Here is a 25,902-nt window from a genome sequence, read left to right as displayed (position 1 = left end):
TTATGGAGGGCTCCAGAATAATCTCGACCACCTAGAGATCTTTAACGTGCACCTATAAATCTGAGTACGCTAGCGCTTTTTTTTTTTTTTTCGCATACCGCCTTTGTCGGAACGGAGGCGAACGTTCCAAAGTAAATTTCCGGGACAAACAGGCAGGTTGCGTTGTTCATTCATACCAAGCACTCCATCGCACGCCGGCCTTCCCCACACAAAAACAGGCGTCATGCTTCTCTTCAGAGCTCCGCTTTAACCAATGGCCCATTTTGCCCATCGCAGCGCTTTACTACACCACACCTTACATGTACCTACAGGCGTCCCTATAGATGTGGGGGCTTCTGGGGAAGCACACTTTTTTCATCAAAGCTTCCAACAAGCCTATGGAACGATCATCAACTATCATATTCCGAAAGAATTAGTGTATGAGCACGTAGGCCCTTGGCGGACTGACGCGGAAGGCCTGCTGGCAATAATAACGCGGCGCTGCAAAGCCTGCACGAAGCATAAAAACACTCCGGTTATATTTATCCACCCTCTGGCAAGTGGCGATAAATACTGTAACCCAAGTCGACAACTTTGTCTCAAGGCAGCTCTTTCCGGAGATCTCTTGCTGTCAGAAACCAACATCTTGCCAACATATATTTTCTGGAGCAAACAAACGAACGTGGTTTGGCGCTAACGCAGATAAAGACGGACTGCTGACACGTGCACGTCAAACGAAGGCGTACAGAGCTGTTGTGACGGGTGAGCTGTGCAATCGCAGATCTTCGAACGTGGCAGCAATGCGGCAGAATAACAAATCTGTCCGGGAAAACAGAGGTCACCACGAGCGCTTTATGAAGAACCGTCACCGCGGCCAGAAGTCAGACGCAGCCAGACGTTCGTAGAAGAGGCACGATGCTCACGAAGATTGTCTTTCTCGCTGCGATGCTCGTAGTAGTCACCTGCGGTCATGACGACGACACGCTACTCGCCAAAGCTCACAACCAGTTCGCCGTGAATCTGCTGAAGCACCTTGCGATGCCGGATCCCTCAACCAACGTCTTCTTCTCTCCGACTAGCATCGCCGCTGCCTTTGGCATGGCCTACGCTGGTGCCCGGGGAAGCTCAGAGGACGAGCTGGGGTCTGTGCTCGGTCACACAGCGGTCGGCCTCACAGACCGGGCAAGAGTGCTCTCTGCTTACAAGAACCTGCTGCAGCTCGCGGCCTCGCCAAATGTGACGCTGGATGCGGCCAACATGGTCCTCGCGCAGAAGGGCCTCCCTGTAACCGACGACTACAAGCAGCAGCTGCGCGAGGTCTTTGACGCGGAGCTCCGGTCAGCCGACTTCGCCAACGAAGGTCCCAGGGTCGCGGCTGAAGTCAACGCCTGGGTGCGCGACAAGACCAGGGGCAAGATTTCCGGCATATTGCCTGAAGATCAGCCGCTGAACATCATCATGTTCATCCTGAACGCTGTCTTTTTCAAGGGTACCTGGGTGACCAAGTTCGACGTCGCCGACACCGTAAACAAGCCCTTCTTCAACCTCGGAACTACTGAAGTGAGCAAACCGGCGATGCACCTCTGCACACGTTTGTCGTACACCCGTATCGACGCCTTGCACGCGTCCGCTGTGGAGATACCGTACCAGGGTGGCAAGTTCAGCATGGTGGTCATGCTCCCGGACACCCCTACTGGTCTTCAGGCACTCAGGGATGGCCTGTCGGTCTCCACTCTCGAAGAACTCGGCAGCAATTTGTACAGGAAAGACGTCGTACTCAGGCTGCCCAAGTTCGAGATGAGTCTCGCCTACAACTTGGTGCCCGCGATGCAGGCACTCGGGCTGAACACCGTGTTTGAACGATCAGCTAACTTCAGCGGCATCACCGAGGGTGCGCCCGTTCACATATCGGACGCCGTGCACAAAGCAGCTGTCGAGGTTAACGAGGTGGGAACCGTCGCGGCCGCCGTTACAGGACTGTCCATCAGGCCTGCTCCGGCTGCCCCACTTCTGCCGGTTTTGTTCACCGTTGATCGCCCTTTCCTGTACTACATCAGGAACAAGAACACCAACCGCATCCTCTTCATCGGTGAAGTCCACAGCCTTTGACGTGGGCAATTCTTTTTTTTTGGGGGGGTTGGTTGGTTAAGGAAGAGTTTTGAAGGACTGCAAAGCGTCTACTCGTATCCGGAACCCCACAGTCCAATACCTGTGCTTCGTTTCCCTTTTTTTTTTTTTTGAATGCCTATGTGCCGCTCCAAATAACGTTACTAGACAATTACGATGCACAGACAGTAAAGTGGTCGCGTCAAGGCTCTGTTTTACATCTGGTTGGCTGTGAATTGGCGTTGCTGTGGGACGGAAAAAAAAGTTGTTTGTCACACCAGTCGCAGCGTGCTCGGCACCGCCTGTTGTACATTGCGCATTTCAATATTCCGTGAGGTCCCCAAGAACATTCAATTAACTAGTCACCGGCTGACCACTAGCTCCCTCTTTATTTCTTTTCCTTTTTTTGTTTTTCGTCGACGAAAACAAACAACTACACGGGTATGTACTGATGTCTTATCACAGCACTGCGACAACAGAACGCAGCCGTGTCTTCCAGTAGACAAAGAGCGTCTGCAAGTGCAGAACCTTTTCCAGCGTGTGTTCTATTTCTCATTCTGTAAAAGTGCGCTGTGTTTCGGGTACCTTCATGTTGAATAAAGAAGTTGACTGGACGTTTGGCAGGGTGGTTTCCGAGCACAAGTTCGTGGACGTTCTCAATTCTTTCAGTTATCGCCTCATTTCATTACCCTGCGCACATATTGCACACCAGACTTATTAATCAGTTGGGAGTCTATTATGGCTTTTTTAGAGTGTCAGAATGGTTTCCATAAAAAGAGTTTCTGCGAAACCTAATGAATCAAATTTACTAATAACTTGTTTTCCATATACTGCACCATGCTTCAATCGTTTACACATTTTTTTTTCGCTTTTGCTAAAGCTTTTGGCACTGTTTCACACGCACTATTGTTGAAACAATTGTTGACAGGACAACAGTGTAGAGCAACAGCTCCACGACTTGCTTCACGGTCCTGAAATATCTGGTGTACCGTAAGGATCCGTGCTGTGACCCCTCCTTTCTTTACATATTAATATTCCTAACGGAAGGTCTCAAACGAAGCTTTTCGTTGACGATTGTGCCATACAGAGAGAAAAGGTTAACCATTATTACTGTCATGACCTTAAATTTGATGTCAATAACATCGGTAAATGTTGTAGAGCGCGGCTCATGAATCCTATTGTTAATAAATGTAAAGCCATGAGAACATCACGGAAAAACCAATCACCCTAATGTATACAATTATCTGCCTAATGGCTTCCAATCAGCACATGTTAACATAGATAAGTATGTCTGTGTTTGTCTATCGAGCGATCTATCCAAGAATGCACAGGCACCATTTGTTACCAACAGTGCCAACTACACGCTTAGTTTTCTTCATCGCAATTTTTCTCTCGCATCCATACTGTTAAAACTACTGCTCTACAAAACACTCCATCGCCCAAAACTCGAATATGCCTCTTTCGTTTAGTACACTAGCAACGAGCCAGTTAGCAGTCGGATCAGTTCAAAACCGCTCCACGCGCTTCCTACTTTCTAACTGCTCCTGCCTAGCCAGAGTTATGAAAATGAGATTAATTAGGACATGCGAAAAGTTCAGTTCTCATTGAACGTGGCCGATGCGCGGGTTTTGCTGATGTTCGTTCTCACTGGACGCAATTTCTGACTCGTTGCTTTGTAGTGGATGTAACCGAAATTGGTTGGCCACGTCTGACACGGCGGCAACTCCCGTCTGAGTGAAATCATCGCCGCTGGACGACGATGATGGCGAGGACATCGCAAAGCACGTGCAGGCGTATAGCAGACGAACCAGCAAGACGAATCTCGCACGCACGTCCCAGTTTTGTGCAATCACGTAGCCAGCTGTGTTCACAAATATAATGTCCCATCTCGTTGCTCTCTGAAGCTGAAACTTGGACTGGTCACTGCAAACAAGACTCCAAATAATTACGATGGTGTTAGCAGCGCAAAACGTAGACGGGACACGAGACGAGAAGGCGACACCACAAGCGCTGCGCCTTCTCGTCTCGTGTCCCGTCTACGTTTTGCGCTGTTAACACCAGGATGGAAAACCAACAAACCCAAGCTGCTATACTAGCGAAATAATTACCTGTCGCGCGCTGACGCAAATTAGGCTTCGCGCCGTGATTAATGGATAATCAGCTTCACTTAACTCGATGCATAGTTTATATATATTGATAGTACGCGTTTAAGGTCAGATGCGCTATAGGCGTTTTTAAGAGTGCACAGAAACAGGCAACGCTCGGCCGAGCGCGAGCGCTAACAACCGTCTTCTTCCGTCTTCTGCTGGCGCCCGTATTTGTCACTACTATATATATATATATTGCTTTCCTGGGTAGGAACCAATGAGGGGAATGTCGGCGGTTATACGTAGAAACAGCTAGCGAACACTGCCGACGTAGCGCGATTTAAGGGAAATTGCCGTTTTAAGAAATTCCGTTTTTTGTTGGCTTACGTCGAGAAAACTCAAAACAGCACAGATGCCGATAACTGTTAAACCGATGCGTTGTGAGCACTTCTCCATCGCAACGATACGGTAACGAGGAAAAGCAGTGCAGCCTGAGAAACAGCGGTTCTTGTTTGTTTGCAGGTCGCGCGCCACGTGGAACGTGGAAGAACGTGAACCTCACGGTGGACACCGCCGATACAGTCACCCGTGCGCATACGCGGAAAATTCTCATTTTTCCGAGCGGGGGGGGGGTCTACCAAGTTACCGAACCCCACATATATATATATATATATATATATATATATATATATATATATATATATATATATATATTTTCCTGCCCGTGAAGAAACTTCGTGTCAGCTCGACGAATTGTTCACAGAAGTGACGGCCTTATATGAGAATTCACAAGACCTCATAGTGAAGAGACAGGTCAATTTCACAGCCCGAGTCCTCTCCCACCACCAAGAATCTGGCCTCTCTTGATGGGGGGTAGTCTTCCTTCGTGGAATTGTCGTATACCTCGCGATCACTAATATTGATTCGTCTTTCCGGCGAACTGCAGCCTCCCTCTCTCCCCCCCCCCCCTCTCTATCTCTCTCGGTTCTTTCTTCTTTTCTTTTTTTTTTTTTTTTTGCTTTTTCTGTGAGTCCGAGTATAAGCGCTCCTGCACATGACTGCTGTTGATTCTGATTTAGAGTGAATCCGGCTTGGCTTAATTTCGGTTGCTGAGTGAATTATACAGGCTCCCTGAACTATCATGCACCAAGACTTAAAGAAAGGGCAGTCGCGTTACTCGAAGAAAAACTAGAGCATTTTTTTTCCAGTACAGTTGAGTGGCCGCCAGTAATTCTTTCGTTCCTGAAATTTAATTCCACAACTGCAATTAATTATCTAATTCGAGAAGTACTGTCCTAATTATCAAAGTGTCAATGAGGCTGAGGCATTTGTAAGCACCCCAGACATCCCCGAATGACATCTAGCTGCTGTGTTTTCAGCGACGTACTAATTGCGTGCAATTTCTTCCGACTGGCAAACAAACCTCACGAAATATGAAAAAATACCACGTGACTCCGCTGACAGCCGCATCATAAAGCAGCGCCCTCAAATAAGTTCATTGAAAGCAACTGCACTGCCTGTCGCAAACCCGAAGGGACAGCGCGTCACCTTTATAATGCTACGGAAGGGGCACCAACAGAAGGTTTCGCGGCTTTGCAGCTATTCCTCCCTCTCTACGTCACACTTATTATCCGTCTTTCAAGACCGACTGATCACATTGATAACAAGAGCCCGCTGATAACGCGGCCGAAGCGCCGCTCTGAACACGCACGAAACGCGAAAAGCAATGTAATAGGCGTAGCATGTTTCAAAAGCCCGGCTTTGCTCGCACCGCATCGACAAGAGTGCGAGCGCAGCTATATTTCGCGCCAGAAACTTGCTCCGGAGCAAAGCCAAATTAAAGTGATGGTTTTAGTTTTCATGGGAGTGCATACATGCTGGAAAAACAGGTTCATGGCATAAAATAAAAGCGAAATAAACAGACCGGGAAGGGACCCACGTGTTGAGAAAAGGCAAAGAAGTAAATAAGCAAGAAAGTAAATAACCGCTTCTAAATGAGCCGAATTGGAATCATGACTCCTGCACAAGAAACAAACAAAAAAATACATCAGATTTCAGTGCGCCCTTATTACCCATGAATTCGTAAGGGCCGTTAAACACCAGTTACTGCTATAAAGGACGTGTTCTAATTCGTCTCCTTCTGCAGCTACGCAGTAGTGAGTCCGTTTTATCACATCTTCAGCGGCCTTCTTGATGACCGACGCTCAAATTCTACTGCATACATCCGTTATCCTTGTCTTGAGCTAATCTGACATCCATCTCGATCATTTAAGCACGATCTTTCACATCGATCTTTCAATCGAGAGGAGAGAGGTCATGTGACCTAGCTGGTCAATTTATAGGCCCGTGCCTTCCGATCCATTGCGCGTGAAAAGTCGCTACCAGCCAGTTTCGTGCTCCGCTGCTGTTGTGTGCTGGTGCTCCATCTTGCTGATACCATGCACAGAAATGGAAGATGTGACAGCGGTGCTTTGTTGAGAAACTCGTCCACCACTCCTGCACGACTTTCGTTCACGTAACGCTGTCCATTCAGTGTGGGATCGAAGGTGGAACTGGTTATAGCACTCGCATTAATTGCGCACCCCACATTGAACGACCACTAGTACTGGTACCGATTGCGCTTTACCCAGTGGGCATTGTAGCCACTCCAATAGTGTGCATTACGCAAATTTACCTGTGCGTTTCTGTGAAAATTGGCTTCCTCTGTGCACATGATGTTGCTCAAGAAGTCCGGTGACTCGTCGGCTTTTGTGAGGACCCAACTGGAGAAATCTGAACGATTCTACAGGTCCCTATCTTTCAAGCATTGGTGCTGGTTAAGGTCGTACGGGTGAAAGGACGTCGTTTCGAGTCCTCCAAACTGATGACTTGGAAATTAGCACCTGGGCGGCCACGTCCCACACGCTAGCATGCGGGTTTGAGGCCATAAATGCTAGAACATCCGTGCATGGGCTAGGACTCAATGAAGTCCTACGCCGTTGTTTCTTGAAGCTGCCGGTATGTCTCAGGTTTTCATCATTTCTGTGATAGTCGACGCGTTTGGTATACCGCCGCACTTCCATGACTGATGCGTATTTGCGGCCTTCCTCCTGTTGTCATTTGCAGCTCCCAAGGCAAGGATCATTTTTACCTTCTGCTCATTAGAGAAAGACATGGCGGCTGGGACGAAACAAAATGCACCTTTGAACATTTGCACTGACGTTGTCAATTCGCTTTTGTGGTGACAGGTTCTGTGGCAAAAAAGAAAGAACCATCCATGCACTTTACCTACGCTAAGACAACACCTATCACACCTTGTTTGCAACTAACACCACAAGCAACGTGTTACTTCGGCCGAGGCGCGGCAGGTAAGGCACTATCTCGATCACGATGATTTACAGCGAAGCTGTATATGGCTAGCCGGTTCGACCGTCCGTCATTCTGTCGCCTGTACGCCCGAAACTCCTCCGGCGTAACCCCGTACGAATGCGCAAAAGAAAGCAAAAGAGAGGTTCGCGATTGGCTGCGCAAGTAGTGACGTCGTTGCTCTCCGTCGCAGCCGAGCTGGAACGCAGTAGTTTCTCTCCTACTCCGAAACTGGTTAACCGTGCGTCATACTTACTCCTTAGGAGGATGCATCCTTCGATCAGCAGCGCCGCGAGCAGAACCGGGAACGAGCTTGTCTATGCCGTGCCGATGCTGCAGCCTGGGCCCAAGAACAGGCTCCGCCGCAGTCGTGGCAGAACTTGTACAACTCGACGTGACCAAATGCGCAAATTAGCCTTGAGTAGGAATGGCGCAAAAAGAGTAACAAATGAAATGTTGCACATTTATGCAACACTGGGCTGAAATGGTGTAGCCAACAGTTTCTCTAGGGGAAGTTCAAAAGGATAGAAGGGAAAGCACATTTAAGAATACCGCGCATAATTTCAGTTTTGCTCTGACAGTCAAAGGTGGCGCCACCGCGCCACAAAAGTTTTTTTTTTTTTATGAATTTGTTTGGCGGCCGGCTGAACGCTTGTGTGTTTTTGTCCGTATTTTACTCCACGCGCTACTTCCGTGACAGATTTTGACCCGCTCCCAAGGAAATTGTATTTGGCAAATCAGACCGAGAACGAAATGTCATCTCAGCGCCAACTTTGATCACAAGGAAGCGTAGTCAAAGGAGCCCGTTTTTTTTTTTCTGAGCGACGCACCTACTGAACGAGTGGCCGGTGTGGTGTGGTGATCCAAGCAACGAGATATGTTCGTTGTTGTCCGCTGTGATATTGGTTTGCAAGTGCAGTGTTGTGTGGTCCGTATGCTTCTTTTATATATATATACGTATGTATTGTGCCATTAGGTGCCTTGGAGTGGACAGAATCTTCCGATTCGCTCCATCCGTTTCATTCGATATGAGTGTTCGCGCGGTGATTCGCGCACGGCGTTACTCGAATTGTAGCAAAAATATTTCACGGCCGCAACACCGTTCTTCAACGATTGTCGCCGTCGGTAGCGTGCGCTCCCGTGAAAGTGTCAAGCGGAACCCATCAACACATCCCAGCGACTTGCTGCGTCCCTCGCATTGCTGTGTTCCTCGCATTTCTGTGCACACCGTACCTTCAGGAAATGCCAGCGTTACACCCCGGTAATACCCCACTTACGCAGAGCATTTTCGATCGTGATCGAACCAATTTCACGATTGCGATCGGTTGCCTTCCGTAGCTTGCTCAAAAGCAGTTTCTCGATCGCGAAAGAAAGTGCCTCGTGTGACCAGTTCATGACAACTGAGCAAACTATGCAATGCATATGCTGTAGGCATAGTTTGGCCCAAAAAGAACTATTTTAGTGATATTGCTAAACTCTGGTGGAGCCAATCTGTCACTGGAAGCTTCCCTTTTCAACAAAGAATCTGCCAAACTTGTTTCCACATGCACGTGCTTAATCAGCGGGAGATGCTTCTACACGGGTGGTTTCCAGATTATTGGCATCCTTACATGTTCGCCTTACCCGCAGACCAGAGCAACCTGGACTTGACCACTTTCCTAAATGTCGCCAAATCCGTTCTTTATTGTGTAAAAACAGTCTATAACCAATTGTCATTTGTGACACAGAGAAATAAGGTGCCTGTGGTCAGACACCATTCAGGCGGTTGAGTTTCCCCAGCAGCTGGAGGTCTGGGTTTGTAGAAACCCTTAAATGCCAGATGTGACCTTTGCCAAGCAGCTTCAAATGACAGATTCAGCAGTGAAGCTTTCTGTGCTCACCGTCCTGAGGTGCCACTCCTATGTGATTGATGCCACTCCTATGTGATTGCTTGCATCCGTGAGGCATGCTTGATCAAAGAGTGACTTGCTTTGCACTGTGTCCTAGTTTACAACATAAACCTGCTACACTGATATGTATACATAATGTCACAAAAAGAAACTAACAGTCGCACAATGCTGAAGACTGCTATTGCACAAGTACAGCCCAACATCAGCATGCACTATCTGATGCAAGCATGCAGCTCTTATCCAAGCATTAAGCTCTTATAGAATCTGAATACAGTCACAGCTATACCTTGAATGTGGGCTATAGTAGAATGAACCAATAATGTGAATGAACGAAGGCTTTAGTCACTCAATACATACAAAATGACGACAGGATACAGGCCATGGTAAACCAAGTTTGAGTTTTGGTTAAGGAGTGATGCTTGTTGCCTCGAGAAATTTCAAGTGATAAACCTTATAGATCGATTTATAATGGCTCCAAAATCAGAGGTAAAATTTGCTTGTGCTGAGTGCCAAATGAATTGCATTTAGGTTTCATTCTGACCAAGGTTAGATAAGTTGGTTCCTTATCTGATGATAAATATTTAAGTTGGAATACAGTTGTCTTGTAACCAATTTGGCCAAAGTGAAATGTTGTTGTGGTTGGCCTTTAACCGAGACCATCGCACCATTACAAATGCTGCAGAGAAACCAATTGTTTTGTCTTCATTCTTTGCCTTGTAACCATATGCACTTCTCCACATTGCCATCTCCAACTCGCCGCACAGGCTTCTTCCGATGAGAATTCCGTTGCTGAAGTGCAGCTTGCTTTTGTGCTCCCATGCATTGAAACCTAAAGCTTCGACCATTTCTAAGCGTAATTTTCTATATATCTCTCTGTTAAATGGTTTTAGTGAATTATCATTCTTCTAAATGCTCACTGCTAACTTTTGCACCTTTTTCTTTCAGTCTGCATTTTTTACCAAATCTTCAATCTTACTTCTAGAATGGTACGTTGTATTCTGTAAACCAATATCTGAAATGTTACTTTCCATAGCCGCTTCAAGCGCTGCATGGACAATCGACCAATCTCGCCACTCGTACTGCGCACGTGCGCACTTTCTCGAGCACTAATTTAGACAGTATTGTGCCGGACAGGCCGCCATTAGAATCTGAACCTGGCAACGTTTAACACTAGAACGTTATCTAGTGAGGTGAATCTAGCAGTGCTATTGGAGGAATTAGAGGGCAGTAAATGGGATATAATAGGGCTCAGTGAAGTTTGGAGGCCGAAAGAAGCATATACACTGCTAAAAAGCAGGCACGTCCTGTGCTACCAGGGCTTTGCGGAGAGACGAGAACTAGGAGCCGGATTCCTGATTAATAAGGATATAGCTGGTAACGTACAGGAAGTCTATAACATCAACGAGAGGGTGGCAGGTCTTGTTGTGAAACTTAATAAGAGGTAAAAATTGAACGTCGTACAGGTCTACGCCCCTGCATTCAGTCATGATGACCAGGAAGTCGAAAGCTTCTATGAAGACGTGCAATTGGCGATGGGTAAAGTCAAAACAAAATACACTGTACTGATAGGCAGCTTCAATGTCAGGGTAGCCAAGAAGCAGGCAGGAGACAAGTCAGTGGGGGAATATGGCATAGGCTCTAGGAATAGCAGGGGAGAGTTATTAGTAGAGTTTGCAGAACAGAATAATATGCGAATAATGAATACCTTCGTCCGCAAGCGGGATAGCCGAAAGTGGACGTGGAGGAGCTCGAATGGCGAGACTAGAAATTAAATATACTTTATACTCTGCGCTAACCCTGGCTCATACAAGATGTGGACGTGCTCGGCAAGGTGCGCTGCAGTGACCATAGGACGGTAAGAACTCGAATTAGCCTAGATTTGAGGAGGGAATGGAAGAAACTGGTACATAAGAAGCCAACCAATGAGTTAGCGGAAAGAAGGAAAATAGAGGAATTCCGGATCAAGCTACAGAACAGGTATTCGGCTTTAATTTGGGAAAAGGACCTTAGTGTTGAAGATATGAACGGCAATCTTATGAGCATCATTAAGAAGTGCGCAATAGAAGCCGGTGGTAACTCCGTTAGACAGGATGCCAGTAAGCTATCACAGGAGACAAAAGATCTAATCAAGAAATGCCAATGTATGAAAGCCTCTAACCCTACAGCTGGAATAGAACTGGCAGAACTTTCTAAGTTAATCAACTAGTGAAGACAGCTGACATAAGGAAGTATAATATGGATAGAATTGAACATGCTCTCAGGAACGGAGGAAGCCTAAAAGCAGTGAAGAAGAAACTAGGAATAGGCAAGAATCAGATATATGCATTAAGAGACAAAGCTGGCAATATCATTACTAATATGGATGAGATAGTTCAAGTGGCTAAGGAATTCTATAGAGATTTGTACAGTACCAGTGGCACCCACGACGATAATGGAAGAGAGAATAGCCTAAAGGAATTTGAAATCCCACATGTAACGCCGGAAGAAGTAAAGAAAGCCTTGTGAGCTATGCAAAGGGGGAAGGCAGCTGGGGAGGATCAGGTAACAGCAGATTTGTTGAAGAATGGTGGGCAGATTGTTCTAGAAAAACTGGCCACCCTCTATACACAATGCCTCAAGACCTCTAGCATACCGGAATCTTGGAAGGACGCTAACATAATCCTAATCTATAAGAAAGGGGACACCAAAGACTTGAAAAATTCTAGACCGATCAGCTTACTGTCAGTTGCCTACAAACTATTTACTAAGGTAATCGCAACTAAAATCAGGAACACCTTAGACTTCTGTCAACCAAAGGACCAGGCAGGATTCCGTAAAGGCTACTCAACAATAGACCATATTCACACTATCAATCAGGTGATAGAGAAATATGCTGAATACAACCAGCCCTTATATATAGCTTTCATTGATTACGAGAATGCGTTCGATTCTGTCGAAACCTCAGCAGTCATGGAGGCATTACGGAATCAGGGTGTAGACGAGCCGTATGTAAAAATACTGAAAGATATATATAGCGCCTCCACAGCCACCATAGTCCTCCATAAAGAAAGCAACAAAATCCCAATAAAGAAAGGCGTCAGGCAGGAAGATATGATCTCCAATGCTATTCACAGCATGTTTACAGGAGGTATTCAGAGACCTGGATTGGGAAGAATTGGGAATAAAAGTTGATGCAGAATACCTTAGTAACTTGCGATTCGCTGATGATATTGCCTTGCTTAGTAACTCAGTGGACCAATTGCAATGCATGCTCAATGACCTGGAGAGGCAAAGCAGAAGGGTGGGTCAAGAAATTAATCTGCAGAAAATTAAAGTAATGTTTAACACTCTCTGAAGAGAACAGCAGTTTACGATAGGTAGCGAGGCACCGGAAGTGGTAGGGAATACATATACTTAGGGCAGGTAGTGACCGCGGATCCGGATCATGAGACTGAAATAATCAGAAGAATAAGAATGGGCTGGGGTACGTTTGGCAGGCATTATCAGATCATGAACAGCAGGTTGCCATTATCCCTCAAGAGAAAAGTGTATAACAGCTGTGTCTTACCAGTACTCGCGTACGGGGCAGAAACCTGGAGGCTTACGAAAAGGGTTCTACTTAAATTGAGGACGATGCAACAAGCTATGGAAAGAATTATGATGGGTGTAACGTAGAAAAGAGCGGACTGGGTAAGGGAACAAACGCTAGTTAATGACATCTTAGTTAAAATCAAGAAAAAGAAATAGGCATGGGCCGGACATGTAATGAGGAAGGAAGATAACCGATGGTCATTAAGGGTTACAGACTGGATTCCAAGGGAAGGGAAGCGTAGCAGGGGGCGGCAGAAAGTTAGGTGGGCGGATGAGATTAAGATGTTTGCAGGGACAACATGTCCACAATTAGTACATGACCGGGGTAGTTGGAAAAGTATGGGAGAGGCCTTTGCCCTGTAGTGGGCGTAACCAGGCTGATGATGACGATGTGCCGCCTCTGGCTCGGGGTAGCATTTATGAAAGTGTACTCATTCTGGATTGGAACGGGGATATGCCCATGTGCGACTCCTGTGGAACCATAGAAATGATTGAACACATCCTATGGCTCTGTCCCCAGTACGACGTTGAGCATGAAGCTCTCTGGACGCCATTGAACCAGCTGGACTCTAGACCATTTTTGGAAATGAAAATCCTTGAACCATGGCCGTACGCGTTGATGGCACAGCAAGCCGCGAAAGTGTTGTTGAAACACCTCAAACCAACAGGACTTGGCAACTGTGTGTAGACTCGGTGCAGACCTTCAGATGTCTGTGAAACTGTGCTCTCTCTCCGTCCCCGTACCCCTACCCCCAGTACAGGGTAGCAAACCGGACGTGTGTGTCATTAACCTCTTTGCCTTTCCTCTCTTCTATTTCTCTCTCTCTCTTCTCGAGCACTTGGTGAAGATTGTTTGGCTGCTATCTTACTTGTAGTCTGATAGCTCTGCCTAATAGTTACCTACTTTGCCCTTTTGGTTAACAGTGTTTTGTAGATGCATTGCTCCACACCACATTAAGTAGTATATTGTGCAGCTGTTTCACTCAGTGTGAAAGGTTGGAGCCATCAGAAAGAGTGTTCAGTCTATGTAAACAGCATACGTTTTAAAGCATGCAATAAGCATTTCTTTTTTTTTCGCAGTTTACTGTGTGCAAAAACGTAATGTTCCTGTTCAAAGGTGTCGCACATTAGCATTCGAGTGTGACATGCCCGAATGATAGCAGCTTTCATGTAGAAGTGCTCGTGTGTTTTTACTTTTCAACAGTTGCTTTACTTGTCTAATACAACAGAAAACACTGCTGCATGCTTTCATTTACTTAAGGACATTTATTTGCCTGGGCAGATGTATTATTACAGCAGTAAATATTACACTGTCCATCACTTGAAAACCATGCGCCACAATACTGCGACTAGAAACATGGCTTGTGTTGTGAAATAGAACGAGTAAGGGAAAGCTGACCAAGCAACAGTTTATATTTGTTACGCTTGCTGAGACTGACCCTGTGGTTAACAGTGTAGATGCTCGCAGCTCTTGAATGTCTCAGCATCATCTAGCATTGCTTAATTTTGCCTCTGCACAACTTATTGAAGACACTGCTAAATCTTCACTACAGGTGAAGAATCTCTTGTGGCAGGTATTAATGGAAACCACGCCCACTGCAACACAAATACCTCAGTAACATGTTCTGCGTCTCCATTGCGTAACTCTTTAGAAAACGTACAGAGAGCTGAACTCCTCCAGATATTTCCAAAACAATAACTTCTTACTTGTCCTTTTGCTTGCCTCTGTTAATACTCACTAACAATTCTTGTGGCCAGCTTTTGTCTTTCTAAACGATTGAAAAAAGTAACTATATTTTCGTTGGTGCCTTTATTGTGTTACCCAGACTCACAACTGGTTCATTCTATTGTATACCATGGTGGCGCACCAATGAAAACCTGAAGTGCACAAGACAGTTTCCCATCCTCTGCATTTCATGTTTATGTTTTCACCTTCCTTAGTGCTGCAACCATGTTTCGTAATGCCAGTGATCAACTAGCCCAGCTTTCAGTAATAGTAACTGCACTTATCGAGCATTTTATTTAAAGCATGCGGTGGCTTAGTGGTAAAGCACCTGCCTCGTATGCGAGAGGTGCTGGGTTTGAACTGCGATGCCACCGGAAACTCACCATTTTCTTGTTTTAAGTAGTAGATAAGTCCCCCGGCCTAGTGCTTGGCCACTTGTAGGAGTTCACATCTCGAAAGGGGGCCTGCAGAGATTTCTATGTAGGGTCTCTGGGCATTCCTTGTCTAACCGCGGACTGCCTTGTTGTAAAGCATCTGCCGTGGCTGCTGGAGCAGACAAGAGCTGTCGTAGGGTGCTTCCCGGCATATAGGTACATGCATACTCCCTGCCATGTGCCTGGAAAGGGGTGTATGTCCACAACCCAGAGGCATCCCTACGTAGTAGGTGCTTTGGGATGCCACATGGGAAAATGGCTGCAGTGCCAGTGACCTGGATTCCTTGCAGACAAAATGTTGTGTTTAGCAAAGATTTTAACGTGCACTGATTGGCAAGGGAACTGTCTGCATTTGCAATCGAAATGCTATGGAGTTGTGTCTACACCCACAAACTATCTGCCACAGTGTCTACTGTGGTGGCTTACTTTGCCCCTCTATGACAGTCTGGGGAGCAAGTGCCCTTTGCATCCCCTGTGAATATGGCCATGACGGTGAACCCTTACTTTATAATGCATTTCTGCTAGGGTCTATATTGCTCGTGTGTGTGATGTACTTTGCTAGCCCCTCCAGTAGTCCCCATTGCATTGTGCTGTCCATTTGATTCTTGATTAAAATGTATCATTCGAAAGCCAATGCATACAATATGATCAGCAGTATGATGCATAACTTAGAAGAGTATGGGTGTAGGCCACTTGGTGAACCATGATTTGGGAAGTTACCACAAAGAACACACAGGACGAAGAGAGAGACAACACGCAGTGGTGCATAACACTTGTTTACATTATATCACACTACATTTTAATTCCTGACTTTTGTTTTCGTGAAATTGATAGTAAAAACAATTTTTTTTAAATTCTTCCCACTTATCTATAATTAAAATGTGTGATGTACAAGTACCTTACACTTATGTTGGTTTTAGCCCCTTCCATGCCACACTATTATCCCACATCCTAACCAAGAATGGCCCAATTTCTTTACTGCATAATCATTTATAATAAACAATGTAAACAATATTTTAAGTGCTTATTTATGCAAGTTTCAACCATTCATTGCAAAATTGAAGGTTAACAGCAGTATAAAGAAATAATAACTGTAGTCGACTAGAAATTAAGAATTTCAAGTAAATTGAAAGTATTGTCGCGCTGAGCTCTTCATGAGAATTTTTACATAATCATGCAGACGAACCCAGCTCACCTGTGACACTAATACCTGTCCATAAGGGCACGAAAAATGACATTAATTCGTTAATGCCTTAAGCTCCCTCATGATCATCGTCATCAGCCTATTTTAGGTTCACTGCAGGATGAGAGCCTCTTCCTGCGATTTCCACTTACCCCTGTCCTGCGCCAACTTGCGCCTGTGAATTCACTAATTTCATCATCCCACCAAGCCTTCTGCCATCCTCTACTGCGCTTCCCTTCTCTTGGTACCCATTATGTCACCCTAATGGTTCAACGGTTATCTAGTCTGCGCATTACATGACCTGCCCAGCGTTATATTTTTTCTCTTAATGTCTATTAGAATATCGTCTATACCCGTTTGCTCTCTGATCCAAACCGCTCTCTTTCTGTCTCTTAAAGTTCTGTCTAGCATTCTTCGTTCTATCACTCCTTGCGCAGTCCTTAACTTGTTCTCAAGCTTCTTTGTCAGTCTCCAATGTTCTCCCCCATATGTTAACACCAGTAGAATGCAATGATTGTACACCTTTCGTTTTAGTGATAATGGTAAGCTTCCAGTCAAGATTTGATCAAGTCTGCCGGATGCGCTGCAACCCATTTTTATTCTTCTATAATAGTCCTTCTCATGATCAGGGCCCCCTGTGTGTAATTGTCATACGTAAACGTATTCCTTTGTGTACTCTGAGGCTGACTGGTGATCCTGAACTCTTGTTCTCTTGCCCGGCTATTGAACATTAACTTTGTCTTCTGCACATTAATCTTCAACCCCGCTCATACACTCTCTCTGTTAAAGTCCTCAGTCATATGTTGTAACTCGTCCCCAGTGTTGCTGAACAGGACAATGTCATCTGCAAACCGAAGGTTGCTGAGATATTTGCTGTTGATTCTTGCTCTTAAGCCGTCCCAATTTAGTAGCTTGAATACTTCTTCCAAGCTTGCAGTGAATAGCATTGAAGAGATTGTCTCTCCTTGTCTGACCCCTTTCTTTATAGGTATCTTTCTACTTTTCTTGTGGAGAATTAAGGTAGCTATGGAAGCTTTGTAGATATTTTCCAAAATATTTATGTAGGCGTCCTCTACTCCTTGATTACGTGCTTCCTCTATTACTGCCTCTACTGAATCAAATGCCTTTTCATAATCTATGGAAGCCATATAGAGAGGCTGATTGTACTCTAGAGATTTCTCAATTACCTGATTGATTGCATGGATGTGATCCATTGTACAGTATCCCTTCTGAAGCCAGCCTGTTTCCCTGGTTGGCTGAAGTCAAGTGTTGCTCTTTTTCTATTGGAAATTGTCTTGGTGAATATTTTATACTGTGCTGGAAGTAAGCTAATGGGCCTATAATTTTTCAGTCCTTTAATGTCTTCCTTTTTGTGAATTAGTATAATGTTGGCATTCCTCCAGTTCTCTGGGACCCTTGAAGTCGTGAGACATTTCGTATAAAGGGCTGCAAGCTTTTCAAGCATTATGTCTCCTCCATCTTCAAATAAATTGACTGTTATTCCATCTTCTCCGGCTGCTTTTATTCGTTTCATGTCTTCTAAGACCCTTCTAACTTCATTGCAAACTATTGAAGGAGCCTCTGTACCTTGTTCATTACTGTTTCTAATGGAGGTATCCTGACTCCTCTGGGTATTGTACAGGTCAGTATAGAATCCTTCCGCTTCTATTACTATATCTTCAAGATTGCTGATGATGTTACCCTGCTTATCTTTCAGTGCATACGTCTTGGTTTGTCCTATGCCAAGTTTATTTCTCACTGATTTCCGTCTGCGTCCATTTTTTACGGCTTCTTCAGTCTTTCTCACGTTCTAGTTTCGAATATCACTTATTTTCGCCTTGTTGACCGGTTTTGACAGTTCCGCGAATTCTGTCTGATCTCTTGAGTTGGTCACTTTCATTATCTGTTGTTTCTTTATTAGGTACTTTGTTACTTGGGAGAGCTCGCCTACTGATTGCTTCGGTGCCTTGCCTTCCACTTCAGTTGCTGTCTCTGAAGCCAGCCTAGTTATAGTTTCATTCATTAGCTCTATGTCATCATCATCTCTCTGTTCTAAGCCTGCATATTTGTTTGCAAGTACCAGGCTGAATTTGTCTTATTTTACGCTTACTGCGTCTAGTTTGGCCTAATGACATTTTTCTCAGCAGAGCTGCCACACATCCAAATTTAGTGACATTTGATGCAGTGATGCCGGTAACAGCGTATTCTGAAGTAAGCAATCTAAAGTACTGAATAAAAAAAGAAATATCCACTTACAAGTTTACTTTGTGCCTTCATGAACAGTGAATTATAGTAGCAGGCATGCTATTGGGGGGGGGGGGGTGCACTGAGCTTGAGTTTGTTGCCGTCTTTTACAATGCTGCAACCGACCACAGTAACTTTGGCCATTCCACGGCAAATCTGTAACCAAAAAGGGAAATTTCGCTTGGTTTGTCGAAGCCGTTCCAATGCTGATGTGAGGAAGTTCACCAAGTACAACTCCTTGCAGGAGCATTGTAGTTGAAAGTTATATATAAATTATTGATTACATGGTAGCAAAACTGTTTCATATACTTCAGTTGTACTGCAGTGGGCAAGCTATATAGAGTCGAGGGCACGCATTTCTCAGTCAAATGAGTTCTGGTGAGCACATTAGATAACGAATGACATTAAAGCAAATAGTATTAGGTTTGTCCATGTGCAATCATGCAAATGGCATTAAAATTTAAGGCATTAGCAAGTTGATGTCATATTCTGTGCCCACGTGGCACGGGTGTAAGATATTAAAATGTGTGGCTGTCATAGCATATCCCATGACAGCTGATTAGTTCTTATTCATTTAGCAGAAAAAGTTTATTATCACTAAACACAATAAAGGCCAAACGTCCCCTTCCTTGACTTTTGTACCGAAACCTCGCCGTCGGTACATCAGTGTGGCATCATTGATTTCAAGTTATGTTCCAGCGTCTTGGCCAGTTTGGCACAGAAAATGTTCTCAATATTTGCCAAATTAAGTCTGGTAAATTTAGACACCAGTCTCGTCCTTTTTTGCTGATTTACAATTGAGTAGACCTGTGCATTCTTTGCGAAAATCTGCAATGTCCCGGCAACCTCGCCACCCATCTTTCGGTGCTCTCTGCATTTTGGAGTCTCTATTAATTTACCACGGCTCCTCTCTCGGTAAGAGCAGCTGTTTTGTTGTTGCAAGAGTGCAATTTACTAATAAAGCTCAAGTTAAACTCCTTTTTAGTTTCGCCATGGGCACATAATCGAAAGTGGCGTAATGTTCTCCATGTAATGTGAACCCTTACTAAATGTTTGTTTCGCAAGAACATGGGGAAGAGGAAAAACAAGACGGAGCACTACTAAAAACAGTAAAGGCCAAACATCTGTTTTGTTGCTTAGTGTGCTTTCTTGTGTTTTCTTCTTCGGTCCCATGTACTTACGCTAGAAATATCTTGTATGTCTATCAGCAAGGCCAAATTTTCATGACAGTGTACGTTAACCCACCACAGTGGCATTCTATGCCATTCTGCTGCTCAGCACAAAGTCACAGGCTTGATTCCCACTCACAGCGGGAGCATTTCACAGGGGACAAAATGCAAAAATTATCGTGCACTTAGATTTAGGCACAAGTAAGAAAAACCTCAGGTGGTCAGAATTAATCCAGGGCCCTCTGCTATACGTGTCCCTGATAACACAGTGTACAGTTTCAGTACGTTGAACACCCCAATTTAATTTTCTGTATTACATGCACGTTAAGGAAAGAGTGGCTGTGAACACTGATTCTGCCTTCTTTGTTTGTTTGCAGGATAAGACAACCACAGCACATTACTGCTTCAGCAAGGCGGTCTGCTTTCTTGTGCTGCAAATTTGCTACTGTTGCATGACTGAATAGATCTTTCTTGGTGATGCTTTTGTATTCATGCATGCTGTCACTGACACTAGGACGAACAGAGTCAAGGTGTAGGCAGGGTGGCCTTAACAGTCTTGTCATGTTGATAAGCATTGTATTTTTCGGATAATCATAAAAGGAGTACTGACAAAACATTTTGGACTTTTCATCTTTTGTGTTATGTGAAGGTCCAGGATCTCGAAACCAATTCATATATATACTGGCAAGCTTCAGGGCGCACTAAGCAATTTAATATAATAGCTTTCTGTGAATCAATATCTAGTTCACTTCCCAAGACATGCCATACTCATCGCATAGCTCAATGTAGCAGCATAATAGGCCACCTAGGCAGCTGGAGCAAGTGCGAAAACGTTGCGGTGTCTGGCTTCTGCGTGGGACCGCTTTCTGTGTCACGATGTCTCGGCACATGCACCTACTGGGAAATGAAACAGACAGTGGGTTGTAGAAAGCCGTTCAAGTAAATAATTTAGGCCGATATGACACTTTCCAGTATTTTTCGTACGGTTTCAAGGTCTAGGATCTTAATTTAACGGAAAAGAATGATAAGTCATAAATGCATTGTCATGCCTTTAAAAGTGATAGCTGTCCATTTGCAGCGAACTTTTCTACATATAATTCTAGGATGTTGTAAATAATCCCATGGTGCTTTGACACTGATATTGAAAGGTTATGGTTATGTTCCAAATGGCTGCCTATCAATCTTTATCAGCTGTTCCCAGTGCTTTCCTGTTTTCCGTTCTTGGTGCTTGTTAGCCTTTCATGTATAAAATGCAGAATTTCTAAGATTATCCACCCCACATTTCCAAGATTATCATCTTGGATTATTGATAGGAGACCAAAAACAAAACAATTATTGATGACCAAGTTTCACGGCAATGGTGGATGTCGAAATATGCACAACAATCACCAATGCAATTATTAACTAACAGTATGTTTCCACATTGCTGAGAAATGCCGTACAGAAATGTGTCAACTGAAACAACAGTGCCTCTTGCAGCAAATTTTTGAGTGCCCAAGTCTCGAAACTGGTGCTGGGCACAGAGATTTCTAGCAAGGACACTGCGCTTTGTGTCGTGCAATTCTGCAACAGAGGGTATGCAAAATACTGGAAGAAGGCTTTTCTAGACTATTGGGATGCCTTGCACAAGACGGCCAACTGCCCGCTCATGGCATCATTGCCGAGGGTGGGCTTGTGAACAGCAGGCATGCTGTAAAGAAGAAGTCATGCACTCACGCTTTATTCACATTAACATCTGCCTTCTTGTGCAGGTCAAACTTGATGTGTGGGAATGCGCTCTTGCAGAATCACATATATCAAGGTGCCCCATAGAGATGACAATTCAAAGGTTAATTAGTAAAATATTGTAGGGTAATAATTGCATTAGTGATTGTCACGCACATTTTGATGTGCGCCACTGGCGCGAAGCTTGGTCAGCAGAAATGGTCACTTTGTCCCGGGTCCCCTATTTTAATAATTTCAGGCAGTCGTCATAAATATGTGTGGTATACTGTCGTATTCCAAACAGGACAAAGGGGTCGCAAGAAGATTGAGACTTGATAAGCAGCGGGCAGATAAGCGAAGCCTCAGCCAAAAGCCAATGCTTAAACAAGAGGCTGGTTTTCTTTGCCCCGACAAGGACAATTACCCTTGTTGAAATGTTTCCACCAGACTGAGGGATTGCTTGTAACCCGCTATTAATTAAGATGTGCTGTTCTTTAAATTTTGTTGAAGGAGTCTGACAGAAATAATTTCTCGTTTTTATTTCTTTATTGAAACACTGCTGAACCAGTAATTACGCCATAAAGCCTTAGCTCTTCAAAAGCACAAAAAGTACTTGCAACCTTTTAATGCGACCAGTTCGAAACAAGCTTACAAGCACAGCGTGGCTTCAGGCGTGCTATTCACGGCACCGAGAAACCTTACGTGCCACTCTCCTGGTACCAGACACTACTGATGCGTATGCATAGACACTGCAGCTGCGCTCCCAAAAGCTCACTCCACTCAGCACTTGACAGGACACGAGGGGAGGGCAACTCACTGTGCATTTTTGAAAGAAGGGCACAATTGCGTGGAACGATCTTATGAAAGGAGAAAAACTGGCATTCACCTAGAACGTAGCACGAAGGTACATAGAAAATTCATGCAGGTTTCTCAGAAGAAACGCTTTAAAGACTAAAAATTTGAGCCAATTTGGCAGTTTTTGGCAGTAGAGTAGTTGTATCACCTTCAACCATCGGAAGAAGCTGAGTGGCGCGTTCTGGAGTTTTTTTTGTTGTATGCTGTGTCCATTACCTCTGTCTTCAGTGGCATGAACAGTAGATTTTTCATGTCCGAAGCCATGATTCACTTGGCGCATATATTAAACGAAATTATCTGTGGCACTGTCAATGATTATGGTATGAAGGTAACCAGTAATGGCATGAAGGTAACTGACAAGTATTTTAGGTACCAATAGCTACCTTAAAAAGCAAGAAATCCAGGACGAAAAAATGTTAGTGAGCCTGTATTGTTAGCGAACTCTTTAAACCTTTATTTTTAGAGGGTACGACTGCACGAGTTTTGCTTACATGAATGCTGAAGCCAAGAGCAGTTGGTAAAATATTAGATGAACAGCGCTGCAAAGGAAACAATTTGCTGTATGTGTGTGTGTTATCTTCTATTATGATGTTTTTTCACATCATTGTTTCCAACGTGTTTTCAAATGCCTGTAACAATTGTTCAAACCAGCGAGGTTCTTGCATAATATAGCAGGAGCAGCTTGCTTTTCTGTTGAAATGAATTGGTGCATCTTTGGAACAAAACATAGCACATATTATCTCTCCTTTTGATTCCGGGGTTCTCCAGTGTAGTACGTCTGTAATGACCTTGCAAAGAATCGCATGTATGCTTCTTGCATACACAAACAACTTGCAGATGAATGCATCTGCTCGCAACATGCACTATGGAACGTCCTACAGAATGAATTCCTATTATAAGCAGCTAAAAGTCGTTGAGTAGAAACAGCTCGTTGAATGCCAGCCTCAATGGTTATTACATCTTAAAACTTGTGGTGCATTCCAGTGAGTGAGTCGAAGCATCCTTCTTCAGAACTGCTGTGAAAGCAGTACATTGTAAATGCTCGCACCAGTCTTAGTGGTACCGTCAATACTGAAGTGAGCCATCATGAAAGCACTTTTCTATGGTTGTGCGAAAACCTTCAAATAACAACTCAAATATTGCCCTATCCGAATGGGTTCTTTAAATCGAATGGTCACTATTCATAGGTATGAATATATGCAAAATAGTTTTCGAATACTTCAAATTGTAAAGAGTGCACAATCGAGCATGAAATTGTAGCGTAATTGTGGTAACTTCCATTCAAGTGGTCAGAGTGGACATGAAACACAAGAAGTTACATAGTAGAACATGCTAGATTGCTCAGAAAGCCAGACTTTTCCAGCAAGACTGCTGCCACCTGCACTTGCCAATATGCAAATAAATGGCTTGTCGTCTCTATGCTCAATTGGTGCTTTTAATAAATGATGCTTTATAGCACACACTGAGGGGACACAAACTTGCCAATGTAGTGAATAAATTACAGTGTGAATATTGTTTTATGTTTGGGAAAATATGGCAGTCCACTATTTGGAAACTATCTGAAAAGTATTGAATAGCCTTCTGGCACATTCGATTTGGTCTTAATAATTATTATTCGCACACTTCTAAACATTTCAAACCACTTTTCACTACTGTTCATGTTATTAACCACTGGAAAGTGGCATTGCATACTTGCATTAGTATAATGGTTCATATTCACTGCTGCTCTTGAGTATCCTTTTTTTCTTCTTCGTACTGTGTCATGCTGTTGCTTGTCATTTTGAAGCATGTCTCAGATGCAGTAATGTTTACCACTGTCTTCAGTTGAACTGCCTTCTACATTCATTGTTCATTGATGCATTTAAAATTTTCATCCATTTCTGCCTCTTTTCCTATTTGTTTCATACAGATCCAGCCCATCTTTTTCTTTTGAATTACCTTTAGCTGTGCTTCATATGCTTGCAACTGTTTTGGGGAACTTCTGGTCAAACCTTAGCAGTTGTGAGCAATTTTCACTGGTATTAAGTATGCTTATAAAAAGAGATGCCAATGCTTATTGATGACATTGCCAGTGTAACTTTCTTTCAGTTATTCGTTCACCGAGTCCCTTTTAATTAGCTTGTGCAAACATCTGCACATTTCTCCGTGTAAGATTGAGGTGTATAGAATCACAACAGAATACACACAGCACAACAGTGTCACTGCTTGCACAATGAATCAGCTTTTATGCATTGAACACTCTTTATCATGCATGCCTTTTGCATAGTGCAGAAGTGCAGTCTTTGTCAAAAATGTACAGGCTGCTCTGCGCCTTCGCCATACATCTTGTTTTGCTGCGTGGTGTGGTTGCTGTGATGCTATTGACACTCCAGAGCTCTGGGTGGCGAGTGCAAGAATTCTTCTCAATCACCAGGACATTGGAGCTTATAGCATACCACAGAAACTCCCCTACACAGCTTCTAGATAATCTGGCAGTGGCAGGCAAGGTAGCTCGTATACTTTTGACAAGGAGTGTGCCTTGTCACTGTTGATGCAGCGTTGATACAGTGGAAACCTCTTGCTATTTCCAGGCACAGCTGGGTCCTCTACAAGCTTGGAAACTTACATCACTGAAGACGGAGCTTCAAGCAAGAAAATAGGGCACTACTGCAACCTTTGCCCCTATGTCGCAAGGAGTTCACCAACTTTGAGACAACACCTGCTGACTCATACTGGAGAGAGGCCCTTTGAGTGCACCATCTGCTTGGCTAGGTTTGCACAAGTGGCAACACTTTCAAATCACATGCGCAGACACAGTGGAGAAAAACCGTACCAGTGTGCCATCTGCCCGTATAGATCAGCTAGCAGGAGTTCCATGTTGTACCACATCAAAAACCACACTGGTGACAAGCCCTTTGCATGTAACGAGTGCTCTTATGTCACCGCAAACAGAACGGATCTGGTAAAACATATTCGCGTCCATACAGGTGAAAAGCCATACAAGTGTCAGGAGTGCCCATACGCTTGCGCCCAAAAAACGCACCTGTACCGGCACATGTGGCGGCATACTAAACTGCAGGATCAATTTCAGGGCCGTACTTCATCTGGAATGTGACGGAGTACAGCAATGGGAGCCAGAAGAATTCAAATTTTCCGTCAGTCATTAAAGGTGCCCCAGAACACTTTTTGACTGGGGTAAATAAATAAACCTGCTTCTTTGCTGGGCAGTGCTGTCCTCATGAACATCTCAACCTGATAATATTTCTGCATGTACACCCATCATGCCGGCTCAGTAGCTATGGCGTTCTGCTACCAAGCATGAGTTTTCGAGTTCGGCTCCCAGCCACATTCCAACAGGGGCAGAATGCAAAAGTGCTCATGCAGTGTGCTTTTAGTGCACTTTTGCCCTTTCCGTGCTATGCTATTATCCCGAATTTCAACCAAAAATAGCCAAATTATTTTTAAGGTCCCAGTTGCCAAAATTTCTTTACCTCTGGAGAATAAATTCACTCCTGCTTGCGCTGTCCCATGGCTTTTGTGCTGCCATCTATCGAAAGCATTACTAAGCACTGAGACAAAACTAGGCTCGTCCATGGCATTGCTAGAAAATGAAAGGTACTGCTGACAAGCCA

At 44.4% G+C, this 25,902-nt stretch overlaps 1 protein-coding gene and 1 long non-coding RNA gene across 2 annotated transcripts; both read left to right on the top strand.

Moving 5' to 3' along the window:
* The first annotated feature begins 719 nt into the window (after nucleotides 1–719).
* LOC126540621 (iripin-2-like) lies at nucleotides 720–2,753 on the top strand. The gene has a single exon (XM_050187463.3). It carries the CDS (start codon nucleotides 895–897, stop codon nucleotides 2,086–2,088), a length of 1,194 nt encoding a protein of 397 aa, XP_050043420.1. The 5' UTR covers nucleotides 720–894; the 3' UTR covers nucleotides 2,089–2,753.
* Nucleotides 2,754–8,691: 5,938 nt separating this feature from the next.
* LOC129387296 (uncharacterized) lies at nucleotides 8,692–24,951 on the top strand. The gene is made up of 4 exons (XR_011892839.1): nucleotides 8,692–8,778; nucleotides 10,352–10,392; nucleotides 20,110–20,148; nucleotides 24,862–24,951. It is a non-coding gene; the product is annotated as an uncharacterized lncRNA (long non-coding RNA).
* The last annotated feature ends 951 nt before the right edge of the window (nucleotides 24,952–25,902 follow it).

This window comes from Dermacentor andersoni, chromosome 2 (assembly GCF_023375885.2).
Source record: "Dermacentor andersoni chromosome 2, qqDerAnde1_hic_scaffold, whole genome shotgun sequence".
In the NCBI taxonomy this organism is placed as follows: Eukaryota; Metazoa; Arthropoda; class Arachnida; order Ixodida; family Ixodidae; genus Dermacentor; species Dermacentor andersoni.
This window is presented reverse-complemented; position numbering and strand designations above follow the sequence as displayed.

Coding starts and splice junctions, on each gene's coding strand:
- LOC126540621 (XM_050187463.3), top strand. CDS start 895: ATGCTCACGAAGATTGTCTTTCTCGCTGCGATGCTCGTAGTAGTCACC.